General features: G+C 39.1%; 1 protein-coding gene across 1 annotated transcript in view; it reads left to right on the top strand.

Moving 5' to 3' along the window:
- Positions 1-23,906, top strand: part of gsap (gamma-secretase activating protein) — a 51,163-nt gene extending 27,257 nt beyond the window's left edge. Inside the window, exons 24-32 of the mRNA XM_023285796.3 lie at positions 445-506; positions 4,703-4,798; positions 9,755-9,825; positions 9,959-10,053; positions 10,729-10,848; positions 17,535-17,596; positions 20,854-20,958; positions 22,434-22,530; positions 22,702-23,906. Coding sequence (XP_023141564.2) covers positions 445-506; positions 4,703-4,798; positions 9,755-9,825; positions 9,959-10,053; positions 10,729-10,848; positions 17,535-17,596; positions 20,854-20,958; positions 22,434-22,530; positions 22,702-22,802 — 809 coding nt within the window. The 3' untranslated portion in view covers positions 22,803-23,906. The remainder of the gene's footprint in view (positions 1-444; positions 507-4,702; positions 4,799-9,754; positions 9,826-9,958; positions 10,054-10,728; positions 10,849-17,534; positions 17,597-20,853; positions 20,959-22,433; positions 22,531-22,701) is intronic.
- The last annotated feature ends 1,615 nt before the right edge of the window (positions 23,907-25,521 follow it).

The following is a 25,521-nucleotide window of genomic DNA, read 5'->3' as shown; positions in this document are numbered from 1 at the left end:
TGTGTGTAAAAGTGATCAAAAGATGGCGTACATTTGTGTATGCAAGTGTGTAATCATTCATCTAAACTACCCGAGCAGAAGTGTGGTCCTCTTTTGTGTGACTGACATAAAACAACTGCAGCAAGAATACGCACTTTCACACACACTTTCACACCCACACAGCGAGACTGCAGCCCCATAACCCCGAAGGTTTGGGATGTATTTTTAAAGCGAAAAAAACACCAAAAGAATTTATTAATGTCCTCTTTTTTTAAATTAAAGTCATAAAAAAAAGCCAAACTTTTCCATTTCTTCTGTTTCCACTGATGGCCTGTTTAATGATGTTAGCGCACTGACACACCTCAGGCTGCCTGTAGTGTTCAATCTAGCATAGCCGCAGCATCAAAGGTTTCTTCAAACGTTTCTTTTATGTGCGTACGCTCACTATTGCCTGGTCTCTTCCAGATAAGAAGCTGGTGCCACTTTTCCAGGAGGAGGACCATCAACAGAGGGCACTCATAGGCCTGGTGAGAAAATTGTCAATGCCTGAACACACACAACACCTTGGTAAAAAAGTATGGGTTGCAGGAGACTGGAGTCTACCCCAGCTGACTTAGGGCAAAGGTAGGGGACACTTTGGACAGCTCACCAGTCTATACAAAGACAAACAATCACACTTACATTCACACCTATGAGCAATTTACAGTTACCAATTAACCTCAGCATGTTTTTGGACTGTGGGAGGAAGCCAGCGTCCCTGGAGAAAACCCAGAGAGAACATGTAAACTCCATGCAGAACGATCCTGGGAAGGCTGGGACGTAAACCAGGGATCTTCTAGCTACAAGGCAAAAGTGTTAACCACCAAGCCACTGTGCGTGTTTTCCAGTCTTTCAAGCTTTTCTTCACATTTCTGCACAGACTTTGACCCAGAATGAAAACTACAGAGAGTTCAAAAGCCTCAATTTGTGTCTTTAGTCAGCAGAGGTGTGAACACTCTGAGCTCTGCAACATCATAAATCAGCTTTCATCTGTTTTGCTCAGTGGCTCGTTGGCTGTCTATTACATACAGTACAACATCTCAGTGATGTTTCCTGGGGTTGTTTGATCTTTCAGCATCACACACAGTCACTCAGGTGACCCATTCAGGGTAGATCAAATCCAAACTTGTGTCCACGCAGCGCTACACCACCCTCTGGTATCTATTGCATCATGTCTGCCATAATGCAGCTATTATTGTGACTTTTCAGGTGTCACTGAACGTAATTCTGGATTTTGCAGAAACATGAACACACCTACTGAAGTCCTGTTTGTTGCCCACAGCTGGCTACGTGTCAGATTCTTTCCTATGACTTTAATAAATACCTACAGCATCACACAGCAGCAGAAATTATATTTCAGTGTTTTAATTATGTTATGGGACTGGAGTTACGGAGGTGAATTTTTTATCAGCTCAAATAAACCAGGTTTCCTCCCAAAGTCTGACTGAAGTTTACACCCTTGATCTGACCTCATTAAATTAGGGTTTAATTACCTTGAACTACCAACTTTGGTTGACGTGATGTGTCCATGTTTCATTGGTTTTCAGGCTTCCAAATTATTTAATTACTGATTAAGCAAGATGCATTGGAACTTTCAGAAAAACTGGAGTCTCTCACTCTCCTAAATTAAAACTTGGATGTTGATGTGAACTTCATTTACAGCTTAGAAACTTTTACGGAAAGTTTAGAAACAGTACTGCTGATATGACATGAATGTTCATTGTGGGAACAAATGAATGATCAGCAAAGCAGTCAGGTTCAGAAATCTGGTGGGAAGGCTACACAGTAAATCCATCCATCTATTTTCTACCATTTATCTGGGTGTGGGTTGCAGGGGCAGCAGCCACATCTTCTGAGACATTCCAAAGCCATACAACAGACATAATCCCAGGGGTCTTTTCCTGGTTGAACATGTCCGAGCATATTATCTGAGAAGCATCATAATTAGATTAGATGTAAATGCGTAGTCTATATGCTGTGCATGTGTATATATATATATATATATATACATACATACATACATACATACATACATACATACATACATACATACATACATACATATATATTTAATTCACAGAAAAAACAAAACAAGATGTAAAAATTATGATTTTGTTTGGCATTTTATATGCTGCATTTGGTTTGGGTGTCTACATACTTTTGGCCAAAATTTGGCATCGCAGTTGACAATTACATTTTAGTTTGAACTTGAAAGTAAATTAAATGAAATGCTGTGATCCCAGTTAACCCTCTGAGCCCAATAATCCACCTATAGGTTTGAAAGACATGTTGTCTTCACGAAAAAATCCACTTATAATGTCAGAAACTGTAAAAATAGAAAGAATTTTCAACTTTACGGAGGTCCCTGAACTTCTCATGTGTGACATGCCATTTGGTTGGTAAACTTCACCAAATTTTAGCTTAAAATATGATATGGGTCAATATATAATTGCAGGACTATTTGTAGCATAGTTGACAGGTATCATAGTTGACATTTTTGCTTTTTTCAGGCCTAAAATCAACATGGCCGCCTATAACCAAACACCAAATGGCATTTTTAGAGAAAGATTCTTCTACATATTATACATACAATTGAGTAAAATTGAAATGGAAAGTTATTTATAAAGATATTGTAGTAAACATGTTGACATGCCATAAATCCACACTTGACTCACACACTACTTTATATTAAATAACTCAGAAAGCCTTGGAGTCTGGCCAGTCTTTTCTTCAGGAGGAAATGACATCATGTGGAGCAGGTCATGTGATCTGGAATTAACACACTTCCATGAGAGGTGTTTTTGTAATGGGGAACTTAGCTGAAAGTGATTTCTCAGACAAGGTTACAATTCGTTACTTTCCCGATAAAATTTGATATATTGCCAAAAAAGAAATATCTGTCATGATTATCTCAAATTACTAAAAAGAACATAATAAAAATAATTTTTGAATCAGCTCATTTTATTATTGTTTGGTTAATTAGAAGGTGGCTATTGTTAAATTTGGACGGTTATTTAGTTGACATTTTAGTGATATCCAGTCATTTTTTTATTAAGTGATCGTTTCCATAATAAATAATGATGGAAGACATGATCATAATGAACATAAAAAACATTAGTTTTTTTTTTTACTTTTAATAAAAATTTATGGAAGATTTATCCCATCGACTTCAAAAGTTCCTCAATACTATCTTGACCCATATATGATGTAACTATAACATGAATACTTAAATTTGTCACAAATAAATGGTGCAGCTGTGAAACCATTACCAACAGTTATGTTAAAAAAAAATAAATAAATAAAATCTGGGACTTTTAGGATGAACTTCAGGCAGTGTTCACTGAGTGCAGACAGAACACAAATATAGAAACAAAATAAAAATCAATATATAAATAGTCAAAGAAATTCTAATTTATGGCATTGTAGCTGTGTCATACTGCACAAAATACATTTTTGAGTTCTCTACTTATAGTCATGGTTGTGCTGTTTTCGTCGAGGTGCAGGACTTTATATTGCAGTGAAAAATGCGGCCATGGTGAGTAAAACTGGTAGACGAGGCATAAAACACGTGGAAATTGCTTTGAGTTCAAGAGGTTAAATATTGATTTCAAGGATCATTCAGTTTGTCATGAGAAATCATGGAGATATTTCAAAAGCTGAAAGTCCTGCAGCCTTCCAGAAAGACAGCAGTTAACATCCTGTCATTCATAATGAAAGAGCAGGAGCAGAAGATAAACAACAGCCTGCACTGTTTATCAGTTGCCGTCTACTTTGACACCCTTTTTGTTAGTTTGAGAAATTGTGCACAATGCACCAAATGTGTGTTTCCTTCCACTGACATTAACTGTAGGAAAAGAGGAAGTGGCTGCATAGAAAAGCAGTTCATTGTAAAACGCAATCGAGTGTCGCAGATTGTTGATATACAACAGTTTAACAGCTCCTTAAGGTGGATTTTTCCTTTAACAAGAGTTGATAAATGGAGCGCTTAAAATCCATCGTGAAATGCTGACAACCGATTATTTCCCTCCATAGTCATCTTTTAAGGTGAAGTTCCTGTTACGCTTCAGATGAGTCGACACTTTAAAAAAAAGGGCATCTTAAGGTCCCTGTCCTGCATCTTTTTCTTTTTTTTTTACTGTGCGCTGTTTGATGGACAATTTCATATCCTCCAGTTTTCCTGTGCTCAGCATAGTTTTTAAAGAGCAGATAGCTTCAATTTAATGGAGTTCAGTGGAGATGCTAACAGTCTCTCAGCTATTCTTAGAATGACCCAGTCCTCTGCTCTTTCTCTCCTTGTTCCTTCCATCACTTCTTCCATTTTTACCCCCTTTTTTTCTTGTCTATTCTGTCTCGTTTTTACTCTCTGCTCGTCTCCTTGTCTCCTTTTTACTTCCCTTGTTTTCCTCCCAGAAGGACATCAATTGTCTGTCTTTTTTTTTTTTTAAAACCTTCCTCATCCTCTGCATCCTTTTCCTCTCCTCTTCCTCTCCTCTCCTCGCTTAAATCAATTTTGGGACACTGTAGTCGAGGGAAAATTCTAGGGTGAACTCAATTTGACCCTGCTGAATGCGCTGCAAAGTATGCTTAAAACACACAAACACAAAGTTTCACTCCAAGCCGCACACACACACACACGCATGCATGGAAAATAAATTTTTTTTCCTTCTTGTATTTTACATTGCAGACGGTTGAGAAGCTCCGAGATCACCTCAACAGACACCTGCCTCGACTGGGGAAGAAGAAGATCGACTCGCTGGTTGTCAACTACGTAGCCAAACTGGTTGGTACACTGTGTGTGTGTGTGTTTGTGTCTGTGTGTGTTTGTGTGTGTCGGTCACAGATAAAGCAAGGTCGAGGAGCTCAGTGTTTATGTCTGCTCCCCTTTTTGAAGGCGCACAGCTCTCAAAGTTATATTTACTGAATGTTTTGCCTTAGCAGAGGTTAAGTGACGGGCAGTGAGTTTTCCACTTTAACCAAATGGTTTGACGCGACACTTTATGGAGGTTGCTGGGAGCCGTCGGGTCACTCTTTCAGCGCTCCAAAGCAAACCTTACTTTTCTTGTTAAGGCATGTATCCTCGACCCAGATTTGTGTTTCCACTAAAATGGATGAAAGCAGCCACTATGTCCCAGAGTGAAAACAGAATTATGTATCAGAATGTTGTTGTTTCTACTTTCTCTCCCATTAATCTTCTGAATAAAAATGCAGATGTTTCAATAATAATCCAATAATGCCATTTATAATAATAAATCAGTCAGATCAAACCAATACTTTAACTTAAGACTTTAACTATCTTGTGCTGCCAATACTCATGCACTTTTTACTTAAGTAGCAGGACTTTTTCTTGTAGTGTTTTCTTGAGTATTTTGTGCTGCTGTATCAGTACGTTAAGTCAAGTAAAGGAAATAATGTTTGCTACCTTGTCTTTATGGTTTGGTGTAGTAAACAAAAAAAAAAATCACTTGATAAATACTCTATTTTCAGTCAATAGTCTCTTAAAAGATGCTGGAATCAAACATGAGTCACAGTAAAGAGCAAAAAAGAAAAAAAAATATATATATATAAACTTGTCATTAGAACTCCATTAAGGAAACTGAACTGAATTTTAATTAGAATTAATGCATTATAGGATTATTTTGACATTCTCAGTAATACAGAAACACTGTGTGTGTAAATTGTGGTTTTTAAAGTGTCATTTTCTTGGATGGATCAAAGTCATTAGCCGTAATGTGTTAATTATTCTGCATTAGCTGTGCTGGTTGGCAGATTTTATTACCTCTGGAAAGAGCCAGACTTGTTATTTCCCTCCTGTTTCCAGTTCATGCTAAGCTAAGCTAACAGACAGTATCAATCTTTTTCCTCTCGCTTTCCATTAGAGAGATGTATTGCATTTCAAATTTCACTGTGACTGTCACTGAAGAAAAATACAAACAAAAAAATCTCATTATAAGTTCTCGACATGCTCTTTACCACTGGTTCAGGTGGGATCTGCATAACCGAGTGCAAAGATGAACCGAGTCTCTGCTTAAGCGCCCTGTAGAGGTTCTCGGTTCTGTAAAGTCAGTTTTTTAGTATTCCTGGGAGGTAAAATCCCTCCACAGTTAGGAGCCACTGAAAGCAAACATACAGCATATATCAACACAACAGTATTAAATCAGGCCAAGGGTAAGGGTGGAATTGAATAGAAAGCAGGATGCACCACGTTTTGGGACTTTATGGAATTGCAAATGACAGAATAAAAAAAAAAAAAAGAGAGACCAGAGAAATGCTCCCCTGCTCGCTGTCGGATCGGTCGGTGGCTCAGCTTGGTACGACAGACTCATGAGTTTCAACCTGCGCCTTCAGACTCCGGATGAAACCATTTTATTCGGCTGAGCGAAAGTGAAAAAGTTTCTCATCCGGGGAGACAGACTTATTTAAAACATACTCACACAAAGACCCGCGAGAAGCAGCCTGAAGGGACGTTTTACTTAAAGAAGAGTCGAGCGGCTGCCTGGGTGATGTGCTTCCACCTCGAGCTGACTCATGCTTTAAAAACTCAGGGTGGTACTCTTTCAAAGAGCGCTGACGTCCATTCTACAAATAAAGAACATCTCCCCCTCTTGTTGGTGCTTATTGAGACTAATGGTTGCGTTGACACGGGGGAGAAGTTGGGGGTGAAATAGATTATAGCTTTTAAGAGCCAGGAAACTTCTGCTATGATAGATTGCAGCTCCGCAGTACATTATTGTCATAGTTATTTATTTCCTGTCCCTGTTGCTAAAGACAACTGAGATACATTCCTTTTTATATCCCAGCCAAAGTCAAGGCAAAGAACAACTAACTCAAAGCTGAATATGAATTAACAAAAACTAACACAATGAATTAAAAATCGCCTGCAATATTCTTATTTATGCAGCATAAAAGTTGTTTCATACCCAAGGTTGCTAAACTTTTTGTAAACACAGAGGAAATCCAGTCTTTTGTTGAACCGAGGCTCATTAAGGCGAACTGCTGATTCTTAGATTTTATTCTAACGAAAAGCCACGTTGGGATTTCTGAATCTGTGGCTTTAAATCACTTGGTTTTTTTTGCCTTTTGTTTGACTGTTTTTCAGCACAAAAACACTACACATTTCTGCTTTTTACTTGATTACAGCACCAAAGGGATGTAAGTTGGAGGAAAAAAAAAGAAATTCAGCTTTCCATTATTCATTTTGCTTGAGAAGTTGTTAGGTTTTTTTTCTCCAAACAATGAATATGTAATCTTGGAGAAAAAAACTGTTTAAACACATGAAACAATCAGTTTCAAATGCTGAAGAACAGCACTTTTGGAGTATTGCCCTTTTTGTGTGATGTTTACGGAGCCGACAGAATACAAAATAAAAATGGGAAAAAAATTACTTCCAAAGGAAAGAAGAACAACAAAAGAAGTACAGATATTAAGAATAATTGCAAATGTAATATATCAGATAATAAAGGAAAAATATTACTAAAGAAACAACCTAAATGAAATAAATAAGGAATTCAGTCTAAGGAGGAAACAACCTAACACTATGGAGGAAAAAGCAGCACTTTGCTATAATATATAATAGAAAAATATCTCCAAATCTGCTCTCTTCCCTCTGAAAAACATCTCCAGACTTCAATCATCACTCTCCAAATCACCATTTCCTACAGTGGAGTCTTGTTCGAGCAATATGTCCCTCATCCACATTTACTAGTTCCACATCTTGTCCAAAATCCTCCTCTTCACCTCTACATTGTGCCTTTTATGCCTTTGACCTTCAATTCCCATCAGACCTCCTCCATCCTCGACACCTGTCTGCAGTCTGGTGGCCACAAAGCCTTCAAACTCTCTCCAGACAGAAATCCACAATGCTGCTTCTATAATGACTTCAAAAAAATGCTTCCTCACCTGTTCATCAAGGCCGTTAGTCCTAAACTAATGCTGTCTGTCCAGCAAGCAGTGACACAATCATTTTCTGTTCTTGTGCTGTCCCTACACTTAAAGTGGCCTTGTGTCCATTGAAAGGGGATATATAACTGCAAGCTGTTATTTTACTTTTGTTGCGGTTATTTTTGTTATTATTGGTGCAGTTATTATTATTATTGTTATTGTTGTACCCGTTATTGTTATTGTTATTATTGTTGTTGCTGTTATTGTTGCTGTCATCATTGTTGCCCTCGTCACTGTTGATATTTTTAGTGTTGTTAGTGTTATTGGTGCTGCTATTGTCGTTTTCATTCTCATTGTTGTTATTGTTGTTGCTGTTGTTGCTGTTTTTGTTGTTATTGATCTAATTATTATTGTTCTTATTGCTGTTAGTATTGTTATTGTTGCTGTTTTTGTTGTTTTTATTATTAATGTTATTGGTACTGTTTTTGCTCTTGTTTTTTATTGCTCTTGTTGCTATTATTATTGTTGTTCTCGTTACTGTTGATATTTTGCTGTTATTGGTGCTGTTATTGTTGTTTTTATCGTCATTGTTGTTGTTATTGTTGTCGCTGTTGCCGCTTTTGTCTTTGTGGCTATTTATATTGTTATTGCTTTTGTTGTTATTGTTGTCATTGCTGTTAGTATTGTTATTGTTGCTGTTCTTGTTGTTTTTGTTGTTATTGTTCTGTTTGTGTCATTTTTGATATTGCTGTTATTGGTATTATTTTTGCTATTGCTCTTGTTGTTATTGTTGCTGCCGTTTTGTTGCTCTTGTTATTTGCTGTTATTGTTGTCGTTGTTGTTATTGTTGCTGTTTTTGTTATTATTCTTATTGCTGTTGGTATTGCTATTGTTGCTGCTGTTGTTTTTTTAATTTGTGTTATTGGTATTATTTTTGCTATTGCTCTTGTTGCTATTGTTGTTTCTGTTGTTGTTAATATTGTTATTGCTATTGTTATTATTGTTGCTCTTATTGTTGTTACTGTTTTTTGTTGTTTGTTTGTTTGGTTTTTGGCACCACCTTTAACAGTGTTACTAATGGCATTACTGACCGTGGTAATAAGAGATGCAGGATTTTAGGGGAATACGTTCCTCCATTTAGTTTAGACGGTATGCAAATAAGAATCTTTTAAAAGAACTTTTACTTTGTATAAAACTTCAGATAGCTTTAAAAAAAAAAAACAACAACAACAAAAGCCCAGAGGATCCTATTATAGTGTTTGTCTGGAACACCTCTTTTACTTTTGGGCTCGTCTGTTACATAAGTGAAACTAATTGAAATTCCCACCCTGAGGTCAGCGGAGGATGTTGCTGCTGGCATTCGGAGGGGCTGGCGGAGGGTTTCCCACCGCTGTGCAGGATGTGGACGAGGCACATCGACTTCCTGTTATTGCACAGGAGAGGACAGCGTGGTCATCAGTGGAAAGAAGAAGAATGTGGGTGATTTGGCGGCGGCTGGCACGTTCCTGACGGGTCGAGTGCATTCGAATGATCCCGAGTTGCGTACAAATGTGTGGTGAAACGACGTGGGCGAGGGTGTGAAACATGCATTTACATCCTGATCTCGTTCTGTCGAAATGAAAATGGGAAGTAGGAAAATAAAAAAAAAAAAAAGAGGCAAGGGAGGTGACTGATGCTGCAGAGAACATCCTCATCAATGGGAAATGTGTCTAAATTGCATGTTTTCTGGTGTGTCAGATGAAACGCATGCAACATTTCAATTCCGGGGAAATTTCCGTTTCGAGGAAAGTGTTTCATTTAAATCTGGTCGAGCATCTCCCGCTCAAAGCGCTAACAAAGTGTGCGTTTGTGTGTTTAGCTGGAGCTCATCAGACACATGCTGGAGTCAGTCTGGCTGAAGTACAAACTCGGCCCTCGTGCTTTGAGCTTGTGAGTTGCCTTCGTTTCCTCTCAAGTTTTCCAACTGACAGAGCCGAAGTGCTGACAGAACGTGTGTGTTCATCTTCACGCATGTGCTCACGTTGCATAACTTTTCTCTTCGAATATTTCGTGTGTGTTGCAGGACTCAGCAGGGCAGTCCGTCTGAGTGGTCAGTGTTTCACTTCATGTTTCGGATCCTGGAATCCACCCAGGGTCTCTGCCTGCCCCTCCCACCCGGTACCGCACACACTTCAACTTTCAGTCGTTGTAATCCAGTCTGTCTCCGTCTTAGCCGGAATAGCAATGTGCGTTTGCATTAGCGATGTGCAGACATGTGGTAAGGCAGAATACATTTAGAATAATTTGAATTAATTTTACAGCGTTCTCCGACACAAACCCACATTTCCTTGACTTTCGCCATTTTTGAGTGAAAGTTTGTGGGTTAAAAATTTTCCAGGAATGAGAGCGGTAATGAGAAATGGCCTGTAGCAAAGCAGCACATCTTAAACACTGATTCTGCAGGTGTAAATGCGTGGAAACGTGAGGGCAAAAGTGTAACACAGCAGGCACACTGAGTCTGTTTCCCTTTGGTAAATATAAAGGAATGAAAAATTCTTCAGAAGTTGTGCAGTCAGGAGCAGGCTTGTGTAGGTGGATTTATATTTTTTATGTTATTTTTCTGGCTATCAACATGGCCTTTTGACCTACATCCAGACTACATACGAAATTTTATTGCTAATTGGCAGTTTGTGTGCTAACATGGTAGTAACACAGTATGTGGGAAACATACCGACTTAAATCTGAGAACATTTTCTTCTTTTTTTTTTAAAAACTTCTTTTCCTGTCTTGTTTTCAGGCACATCAAAAGCTAATGGCTCTTCTTTTCATCTTTTTTCCTCCCTCTCTCTCCAGGATATCACACCCTGTTTGCTGTGTTTGCCATGCGTTGCCTCCCTCATCACACCTTTCTGCAGTACATCGATCACGGTTTCCTGCAGCTCACCGAAACCTTTGTGTCTCGTCTCATGACAGGTACAGCATCACGCATACAAGCTGAAAGAAGCTAATTGTGCACATGCAACACATTTCAGAGACAGTGTTACTTTGATTCTTCATTTTTAAAGTTTGGTTGGTTCACCACTTTGGTCCAGACTGAAATATCTCAAAAGGAATGGGATGGATTTCTATGAAATTTTCTATACACAATCATGGTCACCAGAGGATGAATTCCCTTGACTTTGCTGATCCGCTGACATTTGCTATTGCATCCCCATGAGGCTGTACTTTTCAGTAAAATGTCTCAAGATAAATTGAAAGGATTGAATGGAATAAATTTGGTACATTCATGGCTCCCTTCAGCAACCTACTTGACAAGTGTAGTGAGCTAAACTACCAGTTACTTTACATCACAGATCCCATATTGTGCCCCTTTTCAGTATTGTATTGTGTGGGCATGACGTTAAACTGCAACTCTGGTGACAAGGCTCACCTGTGGGCTTTGGGGAAGGTGGAACAACCCCTTAATTGTCATTGTTCTCAGGTCCACTCTGACCCGGAGTGGTAGGACCTGAAAGGGTGCCACCTATGGCTTAATCCTCTTGTCGTTCTGCGGGTCAAAACTGACCCGTTTTAAAGTTTGAAAATGTGGAAAAAAATAAAATAAAATACACAGTGAAACTTCTGATGTCCACATTTTAAGGAAATCTGAACATTTTTGGTGGAAAAAAGAAATGTTAAAAATGTTCCTTAAAAACATTCACAAAAAATCTACCAAAGTCCAGCGAATTTTGCTGGATTTTGGTAGGTTTTTTTTGTAAATGTTCTTAAAGAAAATATTAGAAGTTTTACTGATATATATGTAATCACTTTAGATATTTTTAGGATTTTTTTTGGAAGATTTGTTCTCATTTTTTTGAAAATATTTACAAGAATTTTCTTGCTAAATTTGGGGGATTTTTTTTTTTTTTTTTTAATAAAACTTTTAAGGGAAATTTTTAGGGAATTGTTGGAATTTTCTTCCTGAAGTTTTTGCAAATTTTCAGAAATTTGGGGAATTTTTTTTCTGAATTTTTGGATTTTTTTCAGACAAGGAAACAATATTTTTTGGTGCCCGTAAATGAGGACAACAGGAGGGTTAAATAGCTCCTTCTGTGGGTAAACAGACAGCAGAAAGCAATGGCAAACCACTGCTGTACGATGTGCAGAACAACCAGGCTAGTTCAACCAAAATCTAGTCACAACAGCATGTATGGGGTTACAGTCTCAATAAGACGTAACAACTCGCTCGATAGGGTTTCTCATGCATAGCAGGTGAGCCGATCGTCATAGTATTACTGCTACTAAACAAGAGAGATCCTCAAAATCGCAGAGAATCTTGCAGTAAACAGGCAAAATAGAAGGACAGAAAGCAAAAGGACTCCAGAGAATGACATATATTGACAACATCAAAGATTGGACAACGTATGACAGAGGAAAGTGGAAAGGCATAGTCGTCAACGCGATTACGCAAGACACCTAAGAAGAAGAAGATTGGTGTAGAGCATCAGCTTGGAAATGGCTCTGAAGTGACTACTGGTTAACACGGAGTCATCATGGGCTCCATTTCAGTCACTATTTCATATTCATTCTATTGTTTAACAACAAAATGAAAAAAAAGTTTCTTTAATTTAGCTGTATGAAACTGCAGTATATTTGAGCAGTTGCACTGAAGCACAGTGACTTAAAAACACAGTAACCCGCCCAGTCCTTGTTTACTGGTTTCAAATCCTCCATAAGTTTCCACCAACCCTGAATTTCTCCAAGCGTTGTACCTTCCTCTGAGCGGTGGTCATACAGTCAAAGCTTATGGGGAAATTGCCGTCATAAACATGTGAACACATATGAGAAATTTGACTCTGAAGAGTTTAACTTACAAGTCTGGAATCTGGACAGACATGGTTGCAAAGTGCATTCTGTCTGGTTGACGGAGACATTCAGCCTTTCTGAGCCGCTCAGCATCAGATGCTATAAGATAAAGAAGTGAGGAGACTTTACTAGAGTGAAGCAGAAAGACACTAATCTCTCCTGTTCTGCTCAAGCCGTGACCCTGTTACTGTTTCTGTGAAAGCCATCAGCTTGTTAGTGTGAAGTCTAGTGGTCTGTAGTGTTGATGTGTATTTGAGGAGATTTATTGTTAACAAGAAGTTGGATTCTTAAGTATAGTTGTGGACTCGTCTCTGAGTCAGAAACCAACAAAAGCCACAGGCAGCAACTGTGATGAACAGATTAACACACGTAAGCAGCTCGTATATGGAGCCCCAGAGTTCGTACTATAAATAATTGGTTAAAACTAGAATTGTGTCTTGCGATTTTCATTTTAACTTTTATTGGAGTTACTGTTCATTTTTAATTTTATAATGACACTTCTTCCCAAATCCTGCTAATTCTGTGAATTAATAGTTTTATCCTAACAGGAAGTGATAACGACTGTGAATTTTCACTTCACTCTACTGCTTCATGAACTGAAAGCATCTTGTTTCTATGATTTTTTTTGTTTTCCTTTCTGAATCTGTTCCGCCACCACCCACTAGTTACTCTGACTAAACCCAGCTGTGAACCATAACTTTACTTTGTGGGACAGCAGCAACACACTCACAAATCGGGGATGTGGTTTGATTGAGCATCATTTAGTCACATTTCTAGGAAGCCACTGCGCATATTCCAAACTTGCTCAGAGTTAGCATGCAGTGGGAGTTTTAACTCTTCACGGAGTTGTGCCTAATTAACCAGCTAGCGGCCTTGAAAGCTAATAAAGCTAAGTAGGATGAAGCTAATCACTGTAGCGTGTGTTACAACCCAAATGAAGGCAGTTTTTGTGGACACAAGATGCACAAAAACAACAGTGAGCTTTTTTTGAAGGTAGTTCAGATGCAAAGAAATAAATAAACAGGTATGAAACATGCAGGGAAAAGGCTGAGAATACAAACAAAACAAAAATACTGACCGAGCACAGGTGAGGAACCGATAAACAGGTGAAGAGCAGGTGGAGCAGGCAGTCACAAAGGAGAGACAACCTGAAATGAGTTAGAAAAACCAACATCAGGGCTACTTTTGGCACCTGATTTTGATTTAATTTTCCTTTTTTGTCACAGTTTCATCAGTGAAACTTTAGTCTCATTTTTGCTCATCTGAGGCCTCAACTTTAACCTTCTTTTTGTAAAATAGTTCTGTTTGTTATTCACCTCTATGGTGAAGCTAGTGGAAAAGGCTCAGTGTCCATGTCGTTCTGCTCTGATACAACAAACTCTCGTCACTAAATCCACATCATGTTATCATTCCCAAACTCTGAACTGCTCCCTCTCTGTTCATTCAGCTCTTTTAGCATTAGCATCACAGAAACAACATGCTGTTTCCACTGAATAACAGCAGCTCATTCAGTAGATGAGTCACTCGCTTGTTTACTGAAGTCCTGTTCACTGTCTAGGTTTAATGGTTGGATAATGTTAACATAGTGACAGCTAAGATATCCAGCTGAAAGTCATGTTAATATCACATCTGCATCACCTGTGTAGCAGCTGGCTTCGTTTTTTTTAAATGACGGCAGCTGCCTTCACGTTTGTAGTTTTTCTCAGCTGCTTTCTTGTCACTTCCCTTTGTAATGTGTAGATGAGTTTTACAAGAATCTCCAGATAACATCCCTGATTGACATGTAACTGAATATAAAGAGCTTCGTAATTGGCAGCAGGTTAAACTGATAAATCTATGGAACAAGAGGAAACTTTGACGGGGCTGCAACGTGACTTAATTTCATTTTCGTTGTGAAAAGTAGGTCATCATTGAATATTTTTCATCATAGTTTTTCTTGACAAAGTTCATACTGACCAACAGAGTCACACAAAGTAAGAAATCCACTAAATTACCAGGAAACGAGGTTAAAAAGGGGGACACACAGGAGACACAGGGAAAACAAAACACCTCGAGAAACTAGGGACGTGGCAACAACAGTGGCAGCTACGAATCTAATTGACTCATAATTGTAATTGGTTCATTTTCATTCATTCCATTTGCTGTTGCTTATCTGCATTCAGGACATGTTAAATGACTAATTATTTTACTCAGAATTATTGTGACTGTTGTTTTTTGCTGGGAACAAAACTGCGATGTAGATAATAATACAAATCCATGCAGTGCATAAAGCATCCTACTGTGAAAAAAACCTTAAACTGTATTCTAAGTGGTATTTAGCAGTCTGTGATTTGGTTTATACTCCTGTATGATGTCTTATTTATGCATTTAATGATTGCAGCGACCTGTACATGCAGAGAAATGAGATGGTGCAACAGCACTAATGGTTGCTGCTGAGGGGGTAATTAACTCCTGACCACTGAACTAGTAAAAGCAGGTCTAACTATAGAGTTGCTGGCAGGATGCTGCACTTATCTGACCTCACTGTGTGTTACTACACATGATGCTTTACCAGTCTGACATATTAAATACTTCTTTTTATGGTTATTTTCCCACTGTTTATGCACAAAGGTCAGAGGTGCAGGAAACAGGGATTCAGGGGCAAAAAAAGAGCTAATGTTTGTGTTTTGTTCATCTTGCTGTTGATTTCATACCATTTACTTTGCATTGTTCTAAGGCCAAACTCTGTGACTTGGCACAGAGATCAACGGCTCCAAAATATCTGGCCTTCCTCGCTACTCTTGATTTTGTTGTAGTTTACATGCTTCTTTGTCATGAACAGAACAAACAAAGATCCTTGAAGATGAAACGATTATTTAAAGCAGCAGCCGGGTCCAAATGGTCTCCAACTTCAAAGTGAGAGAAAAGGGGATGTTTCGCGACTTTGAAGTGAGACGGTTCATGCGTCACTTCTCCCCAGGGATTAATCAAATATCTATACATCTATTTAAAATTCCACTTTCCTTTTAGTCGGGGTAATTGGCTGGGCAGGTGAGGACTTTGTGCCTCATTACAAGCGTGCAAACATGTTCTCTTGGAAGTTTTTCTCACCTTAGCCAGTCTTAGTTAGCCCAGGTGTACATCTCTGATACACATACTAGCTTAAAGAAAGCAACAAGCGGTTTATTTACATCAAATTAACATGAAACAGTAGTTGTTGTTGTTCACTGTGGAGGTTTTTATGGTGCAAATGCAAAAGAACGACGCACTACAAGCTGTATTAGCTGCTCATAACCATTTCATGCTAACCCGTTTACCATGTTAGGCTGGCTTCAAAACAGTACAAGGGGCATCGAAGTTTACACATTTTTCCAACAAGTGCTACAAAATCTATGCAAAGTGCTAAAATCAGCATCAGAATAACAATGCTAACATACTAATATTAAGCAAATATGACGTTTAACATGTTCACTACCTTAGTTTAGCGTGGTAGCATGCTACCTTTCGCTAATTACCCTAAAACCTATAGCTGATGCGGATGAAAATGAAATTAATTTAGAGGTATTTGTGTGCAAGTTGTTGAAAAAATTATTCAGTCATTGATTGAATCCATCAGAGTTATTTACTGAAAATGCTAATATGTTAATATTAAGCAAATATGACATTTAACATGTTCACTATCTTAGTTTAGCGTGTTAGCATGCTACCTTTCGCTAATTACCCCACAACTTATAGCTGACACGGATGAGAAAGGCATTAATTTGCAGGTATTTGTTTGCAAATTGTTAAAAAAAAAAAAGATCGACAGTCATTGATTAAACCATTAAAAATCCATCCAAGTTATTTATTGACAAGTTTCTCCCATGAAAATAATCCCCTCTTGCCTTAAAATGTCTTAGATGTTGCTCTGTATCATTGAAGTCCCTGCCTCTCTGCCTGATATTTTCTCCAGGTTTCATCATCACAATTTGTTGATTATGAAGTTGCAGCCGCTGAATATTAAATTTGTGAAAGGAGCACTCGGCCTGAGCTTTCATTAGTTCTGGTATTTAAATTCCCAAAATGGGATGCAGCGTGGGTAAGTGACACATTTAAAGGCCCTCTCAGGTCATTGATTAAACCCCTATTATCCCCTTGTTTCCCCATATTTTCAGTTTTTTGTAGCTTTTGAACATTACACAATAACACGCAACATTTGGCCTAATTAAACCTTGTTTTTCCTTTAAACAAAGAGGCAATTAACAAGGTGACAACTGTCAAAAGTGGTGACACATCCAGCGGTTGTAGGGATGTTTAAGTCTGGACCAGAGTGGTGGATTGACCGGTCAGATGGGGTGACATTACCATCTTTAGAGCTACACCTAAAGCATAGAAAAAAGCATAGGATGGAATTGAGATACATCTGGGGAAACTAAATAAGTAATGACGGCCATGGGTCGAACCAAAATTTGTACTAAGACTCATTTTTACTTCTGTAATCAGTTGTGAAGCCTCATCTGTTTTCTGTCAAAGTGAAATATTGCTTTCATTTTTTATTCACATTAATCAGTCCCGATAAATGTTATTTTCAGAAGCATTTGGGAGGTAAACAGTGGAAAAAATTGTAAAATTTGCATTTTACGCACTGCCCCTTACCAATAAGTAATGTGGGATGTTACCTGTTCAGAAAACAGAATGAGCAAACTCTGAATCCCATGGTTTCTAATATTTTGAGCCGTTAATACAGATACAAGTGCAGAGAGAAGATGTGTGAAGTGGCATTAGTCGTCCTCCCATGTGAGATTTGTCTCTATTATCACCACGTCTCCCCACTTTTCCTTTCTCTTTGTGCTCAGATTTGGACAACAGCGACGCCAACGAGAGACTGAAGTTCAGCGTACTTAAGAGACTCCCTCAGGTACTTTTCTATGTGTGTCCAAGCATTAAGTTCTAATGCCAGGTGAGGCGAACTCTTGAATGGTTTCGAACTCAAAAAAAGGCACATCGGGCTTCTAAGAGAGAATATTTGAAGTGTACAGACTCAGAGGTCAATTTCTATAAGGAGTGAAACAATGTGTGAGGCGATTCTAATCCATTCCGTTAGCGAGGGGCGAAGCGTTTTCACGAATGGCTCTCTCTCCCCAAACTTCCCATTCTGGTCCAATTAAGAGTTTGAAGTTATTTTAGGTCTCATCTCCCTCAAGCCCCCCTCAAGCCAATCACAAAGCACTTGTGTAACCAGCTGGTGTGTATATCTTTGTGTGTGCTGGGGAAGGGGTTTGCGCCGATAGTCGTCTCCCGAGTCTGTGTGTGTTTATGTCCTTCCCCTTGTGTAACTTCCACGTGTTCCCTTGTGGGTGCAGTATATTTCTTTTGTAGCTCTATGTGTGTGTGCGTGTGTGTGTGTGTGTGCGTGTGTGTGTGTGTGTGTGTGTGTGTGTGTGTGTGTGTGTGTGTGTGTGTGGGTGTGTGTGTGTGTGTGTGTGTGTGTTCCGTCCGCACTGTGATCAGAGGAATGTCGAGTGTTTAGTGTCTCTGTTCTGTTTCCTGCCTGTCAGACTTTTGTTGGGTGAGTTTGGCAGGCAGCAGAGATTTAGCAGGTACAACGCACTCACCCGCTCCCACAGAGTTCGGAAGCAGGAGTTGTTTGGTCACTGTAGGAGATTTGTACCAGCATTAAAGCCAGCAACCTCACCTTAACTCACATTATATACCTATATATAACATGTTTGTCATTAACTTGTGATAGTGAATACATAATCCCAGCACTGAAGCACCAGAGTAGGGAGTGTGATGATAAGGGGACTAGAGTGCAAAATGTGTTGGGGAGATGATATTTACAATTAGCGCCATAAATACTGGCTGACAAGATGTCTGGAGAAGGAATATTCTAGCATGATATTGATCCAAAGCATGTTGTTAATAACAGCACAACAGTTTCTATAGAAACAGAAAAGTGAAAACTATGACCTGGCCAAGTAAGTTGCCTGACTTGACTCCTGTGGGGTATTTTAAAGAGAAATTTAGAGCAGCACAACCCCTCCAGCTAAAAAACAGGTGAAAAAAATGGTCTTTGAAGTGTGTCAGAAGATCTTTAAAGAAATTTGTGCTACGCTGTTTTGCATGCCAAGGAGAATCGACTCTGTCTCTAAACAAATAAGGTGCTTTTTAACAGCAGTATTCTCTTTACACAGTAACAGTTAAAATATTTCTTGTAAATCTCAACTTAAACATAAATGTAATCAAATTAGTGGTGGAAAATGATTTTAAAAATTAATCTAATTAATTACAGGCATTGTAATTAATCATGAGTAATCTTTTTTTGTTAAATAACAATATTCGACACAATAAGCAAAATTTTTCAATTCAAATAAATTTTCGGCCGACAGCTGAGTCAATGAATAGACATTTACGTGAACTTGAACAACAAAAATGTTTATATTTCATTTACATTAATCTGCATTTTTCATCTGTCTGCTACATTCACAGATTACTGCAAACTCAAAGTGCAATTATAGCGATTTTATTCAACATTTTAAGACTTTTTGGAAACTCAAGCACTTTCAGTGTCTTGAAAAGTGGTCTATTATGGGATGGCTACACCGTTAGCCGGTAGCAGGACAGTCGTAGCTAACGTTAGCTCAGGTGCTAACAACAACATGTTTTGCATGGAGATGATACCGTCGGCCTGAAGTGCCGCGGTGATAAGAAAACTCAACCCACGCTTTTATCCAAGCTGTTAGATTTTTAAAAGAAAACTTTCCGCCTAACAAGCTCAATGCGGTCTCGTCTTCCATCACTGTTCACCAAACTTTCTTGTGCGCTGACAGTGTGTCCTGTGCTTCTTCTTCGCGGCTTTCAAACAGACTTTAGGTTCATTACCGCCACCTACTGGGCTGGAGTGTTCATCAGTGTTACCAGTGTGCCAGAAATTAGGAAACTGATTTTTATGCGCTATTTTTTCTGTAATTACTTAATCTAAATTAAAGTCCCAAACTTAGTCACAACATTAAAGGACCCCCTCTAGTGAAAATGTAGTTTTTTACCTTGTTGACGTGTCCAAGTGGTGTTTCTTATATACTGCAAGACAAAATGAGACCCATGAGTTAGCATTTTCACCTTGAAGCTGCACTGCACTGACAACAGAAAAACACAGATTCAGACTTCTTGGGTTTCATACATCACAAACCTAACGAACCAATCCTATCAGCTAGCCTAGCTCATATTCTCCTTCATGTATATACATGTATGGATGAATATTCCAACATCAGAACTTGCCATTATGTAGTATAGAGTAGCTTTACTGTGTTTGAGCAGGTGAGCTGGTGTGCTACAGCTGCAGTAAACAGAAAGTGGTGAGTGAAGACAGGATTTAGTAGTTCTCCATATTCTAAAGGAAGTAATGTGTAGAGCTGCATCTGAGCCATTTCAAGGCAGAAGAGGATTATTTTCATGGTACAACTTTCAAATATATGATTCTGATACATACAGATGAGTTTTTTGGAGTTCAATCAATGACTGGAGAGGCACTTTCCGTTTGTCAGTTGCCGGTGCTGCATCCCATTTGGTTATTTTGTCTATAAATATCACAGCTGATGAGTTTGGAGGCTCAGGCCAAACACTCCTTTTTTTTTTTTTTTTTTTTTACAAATTCCCCCAGTTAATATTCAGCTGCTGCATGTTCATAAACACCAAACTGTGATGATGACATCTGGAGAAAATATCAGGCAAACGGTTTCAGCCCCTGATGATGATGATGCAGTGAAAAAATATGTGTTAATCCGTACTTGGGTAGAATCCTTACATAAGGCTGCTTGTGTTTGTCTCAACATGTTTCTTCTTCACCACTGAGAAAAACACAATCCTTTAAGTGATTCAGCAGCTTTTCATCAACGTCGGGTAAAGCTACCTTTTTTCTTTTTGTCAATCGCACCTGTAGAGTATTTGTTTTCTTAAAATATTCTCACTGTGTTGTGCATTTCACAAATCAGTAAAATAAGATTTCTCTGGAACTCCTCATTAGCAGTCCACTCCTCAATAATGGTGTTGCGTTCCAGTTGGCAAAATAGAAAGGGACAGATGTTCACATGCTCCAGGGACTTTGTTTTTTATATATATATTGACAGCATGAGCTACATGCCTGAAATGTAAACTCTGTTTTGTGTGTCTTTGTAGGATATGGAGCAAAGGATCTACCATATGTGGGATCATCCTGTCAGCTCGGCTTCAATCTCCAGAGATTATGTCAGGACTCTGCTAGAGAAACACAACAAAAACAAGGTAACGCGGTTGAATGCGTCACACGTCAAAACACTTAGAGACAACAAACTGACGAAATGGGGGAAGAAATCGTACCGAAGAAAATAAGTATGAAATTAAAGATTTAGCATTGAAACATTTAGTCATCACACAGTTACTTGATATGAATATTTCAAGTAAGGAAAGGAGGAGTCAACAGCCATGCTAGCAGCTATGTGAGGCTGTGTTCAGTCTCAGTGGTGTTTTGAGCTAAATGCTACTGTCGGTTAGCAAACATGCTCAAAATGACTATGCGGTAAATTTTAGTATATGTTTTCGCGTCACCCAGGCAATTTCATGTTTTCAGTGAAAACTCACACTTTTATTAATGCGCTAAAATAGGCCTAATGAACACCGGAAGTAGTTCACTGGTCACATGAGACCAAGGTAAGTTTGCTCGGCTCAGATGTTTGGTATGGACCTTGTCAGGAGTATATCAGTGAATGCATAGTCCCAACAGTGATGCATGGAGATGGAAGTATGAGGATGTTTAAAGGGTGCTTGGGGAGTGAAATTTGTGGAGTATCTTTTTTTGTTTGTTTGTTTTTTTTACTTTTTTGCATAAAATAATGTAATTTAAAAAATAATTTGGGTGGTGCTACTTTGGCTCTTCCTTTGTTGTCACTCTGTAGTCTTAAGCCATGTCCCGCCCACATCACTGTCTGATTGGTTGCATGTCACAAATAACAACAAATTGACACTGAATCATAAATATTGAAAAAATAAGTATATGTAAAACACAAGTTAACAAAGGCATTCCATCAAAGTTTTATGTTGGACTTTATGCTACTCTTAATTGCAACACAAAGATTTTCATTTCTATCCAAATCAAAATATTGGTTATTGTTCTCCAGTGCAGATAAAGCTCAAGGAAATGCCATTGGTTTTGTAAGTATTTGTTGTATTAGCTTTACAATTTAGCAAAAATGTTTTACATCCTTGTCAGTAGAGTATGTTTGGGTTATGGACTATCAGGCATTATTAAATACGGTAAATTTGTGTAATTGGACCATTCTGCAGCATAGAATGGTCTAATTACTCCTCACTATCATACGGCTATATGGGGAAAACCACAGTGGCTTGTTTGTATTCCTTTAAACCAATCACAGTTGTATTGGGTGGAGTTAAGCCCAGGTTGCAGCAGTGGTGTCCTCTCAGTAAACAGAGAAGACGATTTTTAAAACGGCAACATGAAGATAGTGGAATGAAAAATGAAAGCCAGTGACAGACTTAAACCCACAACCTGCAGTAAATGTCCGTGACTCTCAGAGAGGCTGTGACATTTTGTGCCCGACTGATCCAAATCTTGAAGTTAAACCACTGCCAACTTAATCTGTAAGAAGAGTTAATGTGACTAGGTTCTGGATTTGCTGCAGATTTGTCTCGGCTGTGCGAATCCTCGAAAAAAACCTCGCAGAATCCACAACTGTGTTTTTGTTTTTTCACTTCCTCCTCAGGGATTTGCATTCACTGGCAGAGACAAGCCCGGCTTCAGACCTGAGTTTCTGCCTCTTACCTACCTGGCAAAAATACTCTCTGATATAGAGGAACAAGGTAAAGAAAGTGTGTGTGTGTGTGCGCATCCTGGTTTTAGATACTGAGGCCTTTGGAGGATTAAGACAGAATGTGTGTGTTTACGTGCTCGCTTGGTCAAAACGCAGCATCATGAGGGAGCGAGGGAGGAAATGTGTGCGGCTGCGTTATAACAAGTTTGTCTCTGAACAGCTCTGAACCCGTTCGAGGAGCAGGAGAACGTGGACGCCAAGTTTGTGGAGGAGACGGCTCTGAAACAGACGCTGATACTGCTGGGCTTTGAGAAAAAATGAAGGATGAAGAAGGGCGGCGGGGGACGCTGGGGTTGGATGGATTGAGAGGGAAAAACAGATGAGGGGGAAAATGTGTTTGAGAGAGACAGAACAGCCATCATCGACTGGGCCTCGAGGACAAGTAACGGATGGATGGATGATGGAAGGACGGAGGAGGCGAGAAATGAAAGATGAACGGGAAGAGTGAAAAGGCAGAGCGCTCGTAAACAAGTTCTCAGTGTTTGATGACAAATTAGGGCGTGGACGGACAGATAGATGGATGGAGACGCCCGGAATTAGAAGCAGACGGGATGAGGGAGGAAAAAGTGAAGCCTGTATGCACCAAAAATTAAAACCCAAACACAGTTGTACCTTAAATTAGCGCTTTAGCTCCATTTCTGGACACATGTTGAAATTCCTCATTGAAACCAATAACCACAGGCAGCTATTTCCTATTAACTCAGCTACAATTCTCCCCACTTTGTTTTTACACAATTTATGAACACCGATGTCAAAACCGGCGAACGGTATTTATAAATCAAACACGCTTGTTTATCCCCCTGTGCTTCCTGTAATGCCGCTGCACCCCATCAACTTGATTACATGCTGACAAACGCTCCGAGAGGCTTGATATGGTCGGTCGGTGGGCGCCGCGCATTAAATCTGGTTTCCGACTCGTCCTGAACCTTTTGCTGCACGGTGAGACTTCAGTGCTGTTCACAGTTTGGACAAAGTAACAGAACACTTCGCACTGATTAGAGCCGAATCGGAATGAGGGGATTAGAAGGAGCCAAGCACAAATGATTTGTAAGATTTGAAACAACTGGAAGAATCAGTGCAGAATTCTCTATGAATAAAGGGTTGATACTAAAACAGGAAGATATTACTCAGCTGCAAACGTCTGGATTGAATAATAAGGTGGCATTCTTACTGTAAGAGGAGAAATTGTTTTGTAGTCATGTGTTTGTGATCCTTTTTAGATTGTTGGCACCATTTGCTACTAAATTCCAGACTATTTACATCTCATGTTGATTGCAAAAATGTCTTCTGAAAGAAGAGATTTCTCAATATGTTTATATCAACAAACTGTCAAATGGATTACAAATAAAGAGAATTTTTTTTCAAGCTCTTTTATTGACGTACTTTTGGGGAACACGGTGAAGAGGGAGAAGAGTTATTCTCGCCGTTGCCAGTGAATTTACTTGGGAGACTTAAAAAAAAACGAGAGCCAGTTGCACTCTGGAGCCTCGAGATAAATTACGAAACGATCTCAGCTCCCTGTCAGATAATTTGTAGCGTGAAAAGCTCGACAGAGGAGGAAGTGAGCTCTGGGATTCTTGAGAATACCTGAGTGCTTTGGACAGACTCAGCAGTGCTCCGCTGAAGTCAGGAAATAATCTCAGTCATCACACACACCGAGTCACATTTAATGAAGAACACACCCATCATGGTTTTTACTACATCAATGCCAGAATCTTTTCGACTTTATATAACCTTGAGCTTCATCACCTTCAGTCCGCCATCTCTAATCATTTCTCTTGTGGGTATTTCCTCTTTTAAATGTGAACAAATCGCTCATTTCCCCACCTGATTGCCTCCTCCGCTCTCTGTTATGCAGTCAGTGTTATGTAGCCGGCTAACAGGTAGAGGATAAATAAATCTGACAGCTCCCAGCATCATTCAGCGATGGATGATCACACACACATCACATCACTGCGTCACATCTTAAGAAGTTGACTCGCGCAGCGTGTAGCGCAAACGTAGCCTAACACAGCGTACAACAGTTGTTCTCAAACTTCAAACAAGTCTACGCCTTCGTCAGCACTGCATGCTAATTACTTCAAACATTTCATCTGGATGCTTCAACCGCTCAACCATTACCTTTAGACAACTATCTCAGCTGATTATTAATTACTTTTACCTGTTTATCTCTTACTTATAGCTATTTGTTTCATCTATTTGCTGATTTTATTCAACTATGTCAACTGTCAGTCCAATATTTAAGTAGTAAAACTAAACAAAAGTATAATCGCAGCATGTAAATGGCCTTCTTTTTGAAGTTTTACGTTTCTAAGCTGTTCAGCTGGTGATAAATTCTCAACCACTGAGCTTTAACGAACAATGATCACAGACACTTGTTTGACCAGTGACTATTGTTACGTCTCTGTGAAACTAGAGGGTGAGGGCAATTAGAAAGGATGTTCTGAAAACTGAGTTAAAGAAATACGAAACTGATTATGTAACAAAAAACAATTTACTTACAACTGAACACACGCTTGGCTGAGGCAATAGACCAAGTCACGACACCACAGACTACGCTAGCTGCCAATTTGGCCCACTGGCAATGAAGATGGAGGCAGCCTGGCTTTTCAGCTCCTGGTTGATTGCAGAGTGGCCACAGATGGACGTGACCACTCCAGCTGCTTCTCAGAGCATCACCTGAAATGAGAAAAAAAAAAAGAACCACACAACCTACCTACACACACGCAGCACTGAAGACTGTAACACTATCAAAGGTCACTTTAAAATGAGACAAAGACGAGAACAGCTGTTGGCATGCTGGATGCTAGCAGGTCAGTTAGCGCCGTAGGCAGGTACTTAAATGTCCACAACTCCACCATTTGCCGTCTAAGAAGCCATTTCAGGCATCACCTTATGACAGTCAGCCACATTACTACAGACCACGTGCTCAGATCCGCCTCATCTGGTTTGCCCATTGACAAAATGGTTTGCCATCAGC

Source organism: Amphiprion ocellaris, chromosome 21, assembly GCF_022539595.1.
Source record: "Amphiprion ocellaris isolate individual 3 ecotype Okinawa chromosome 21, ASM2253959v1, whole genome shotgun sequence".
Classification (NCBI taxonomy): Eukaryota; Metazoa; Chordata; class Actinopteri; family Pomacentridae; genus Amphiprion; species Amphiprion ocellaris.
The sequence above is the reverse complement of the archived record's forward strand: the minus strand, read 5'-3'. Positions and strand labels throughout refer to the sequence as shown.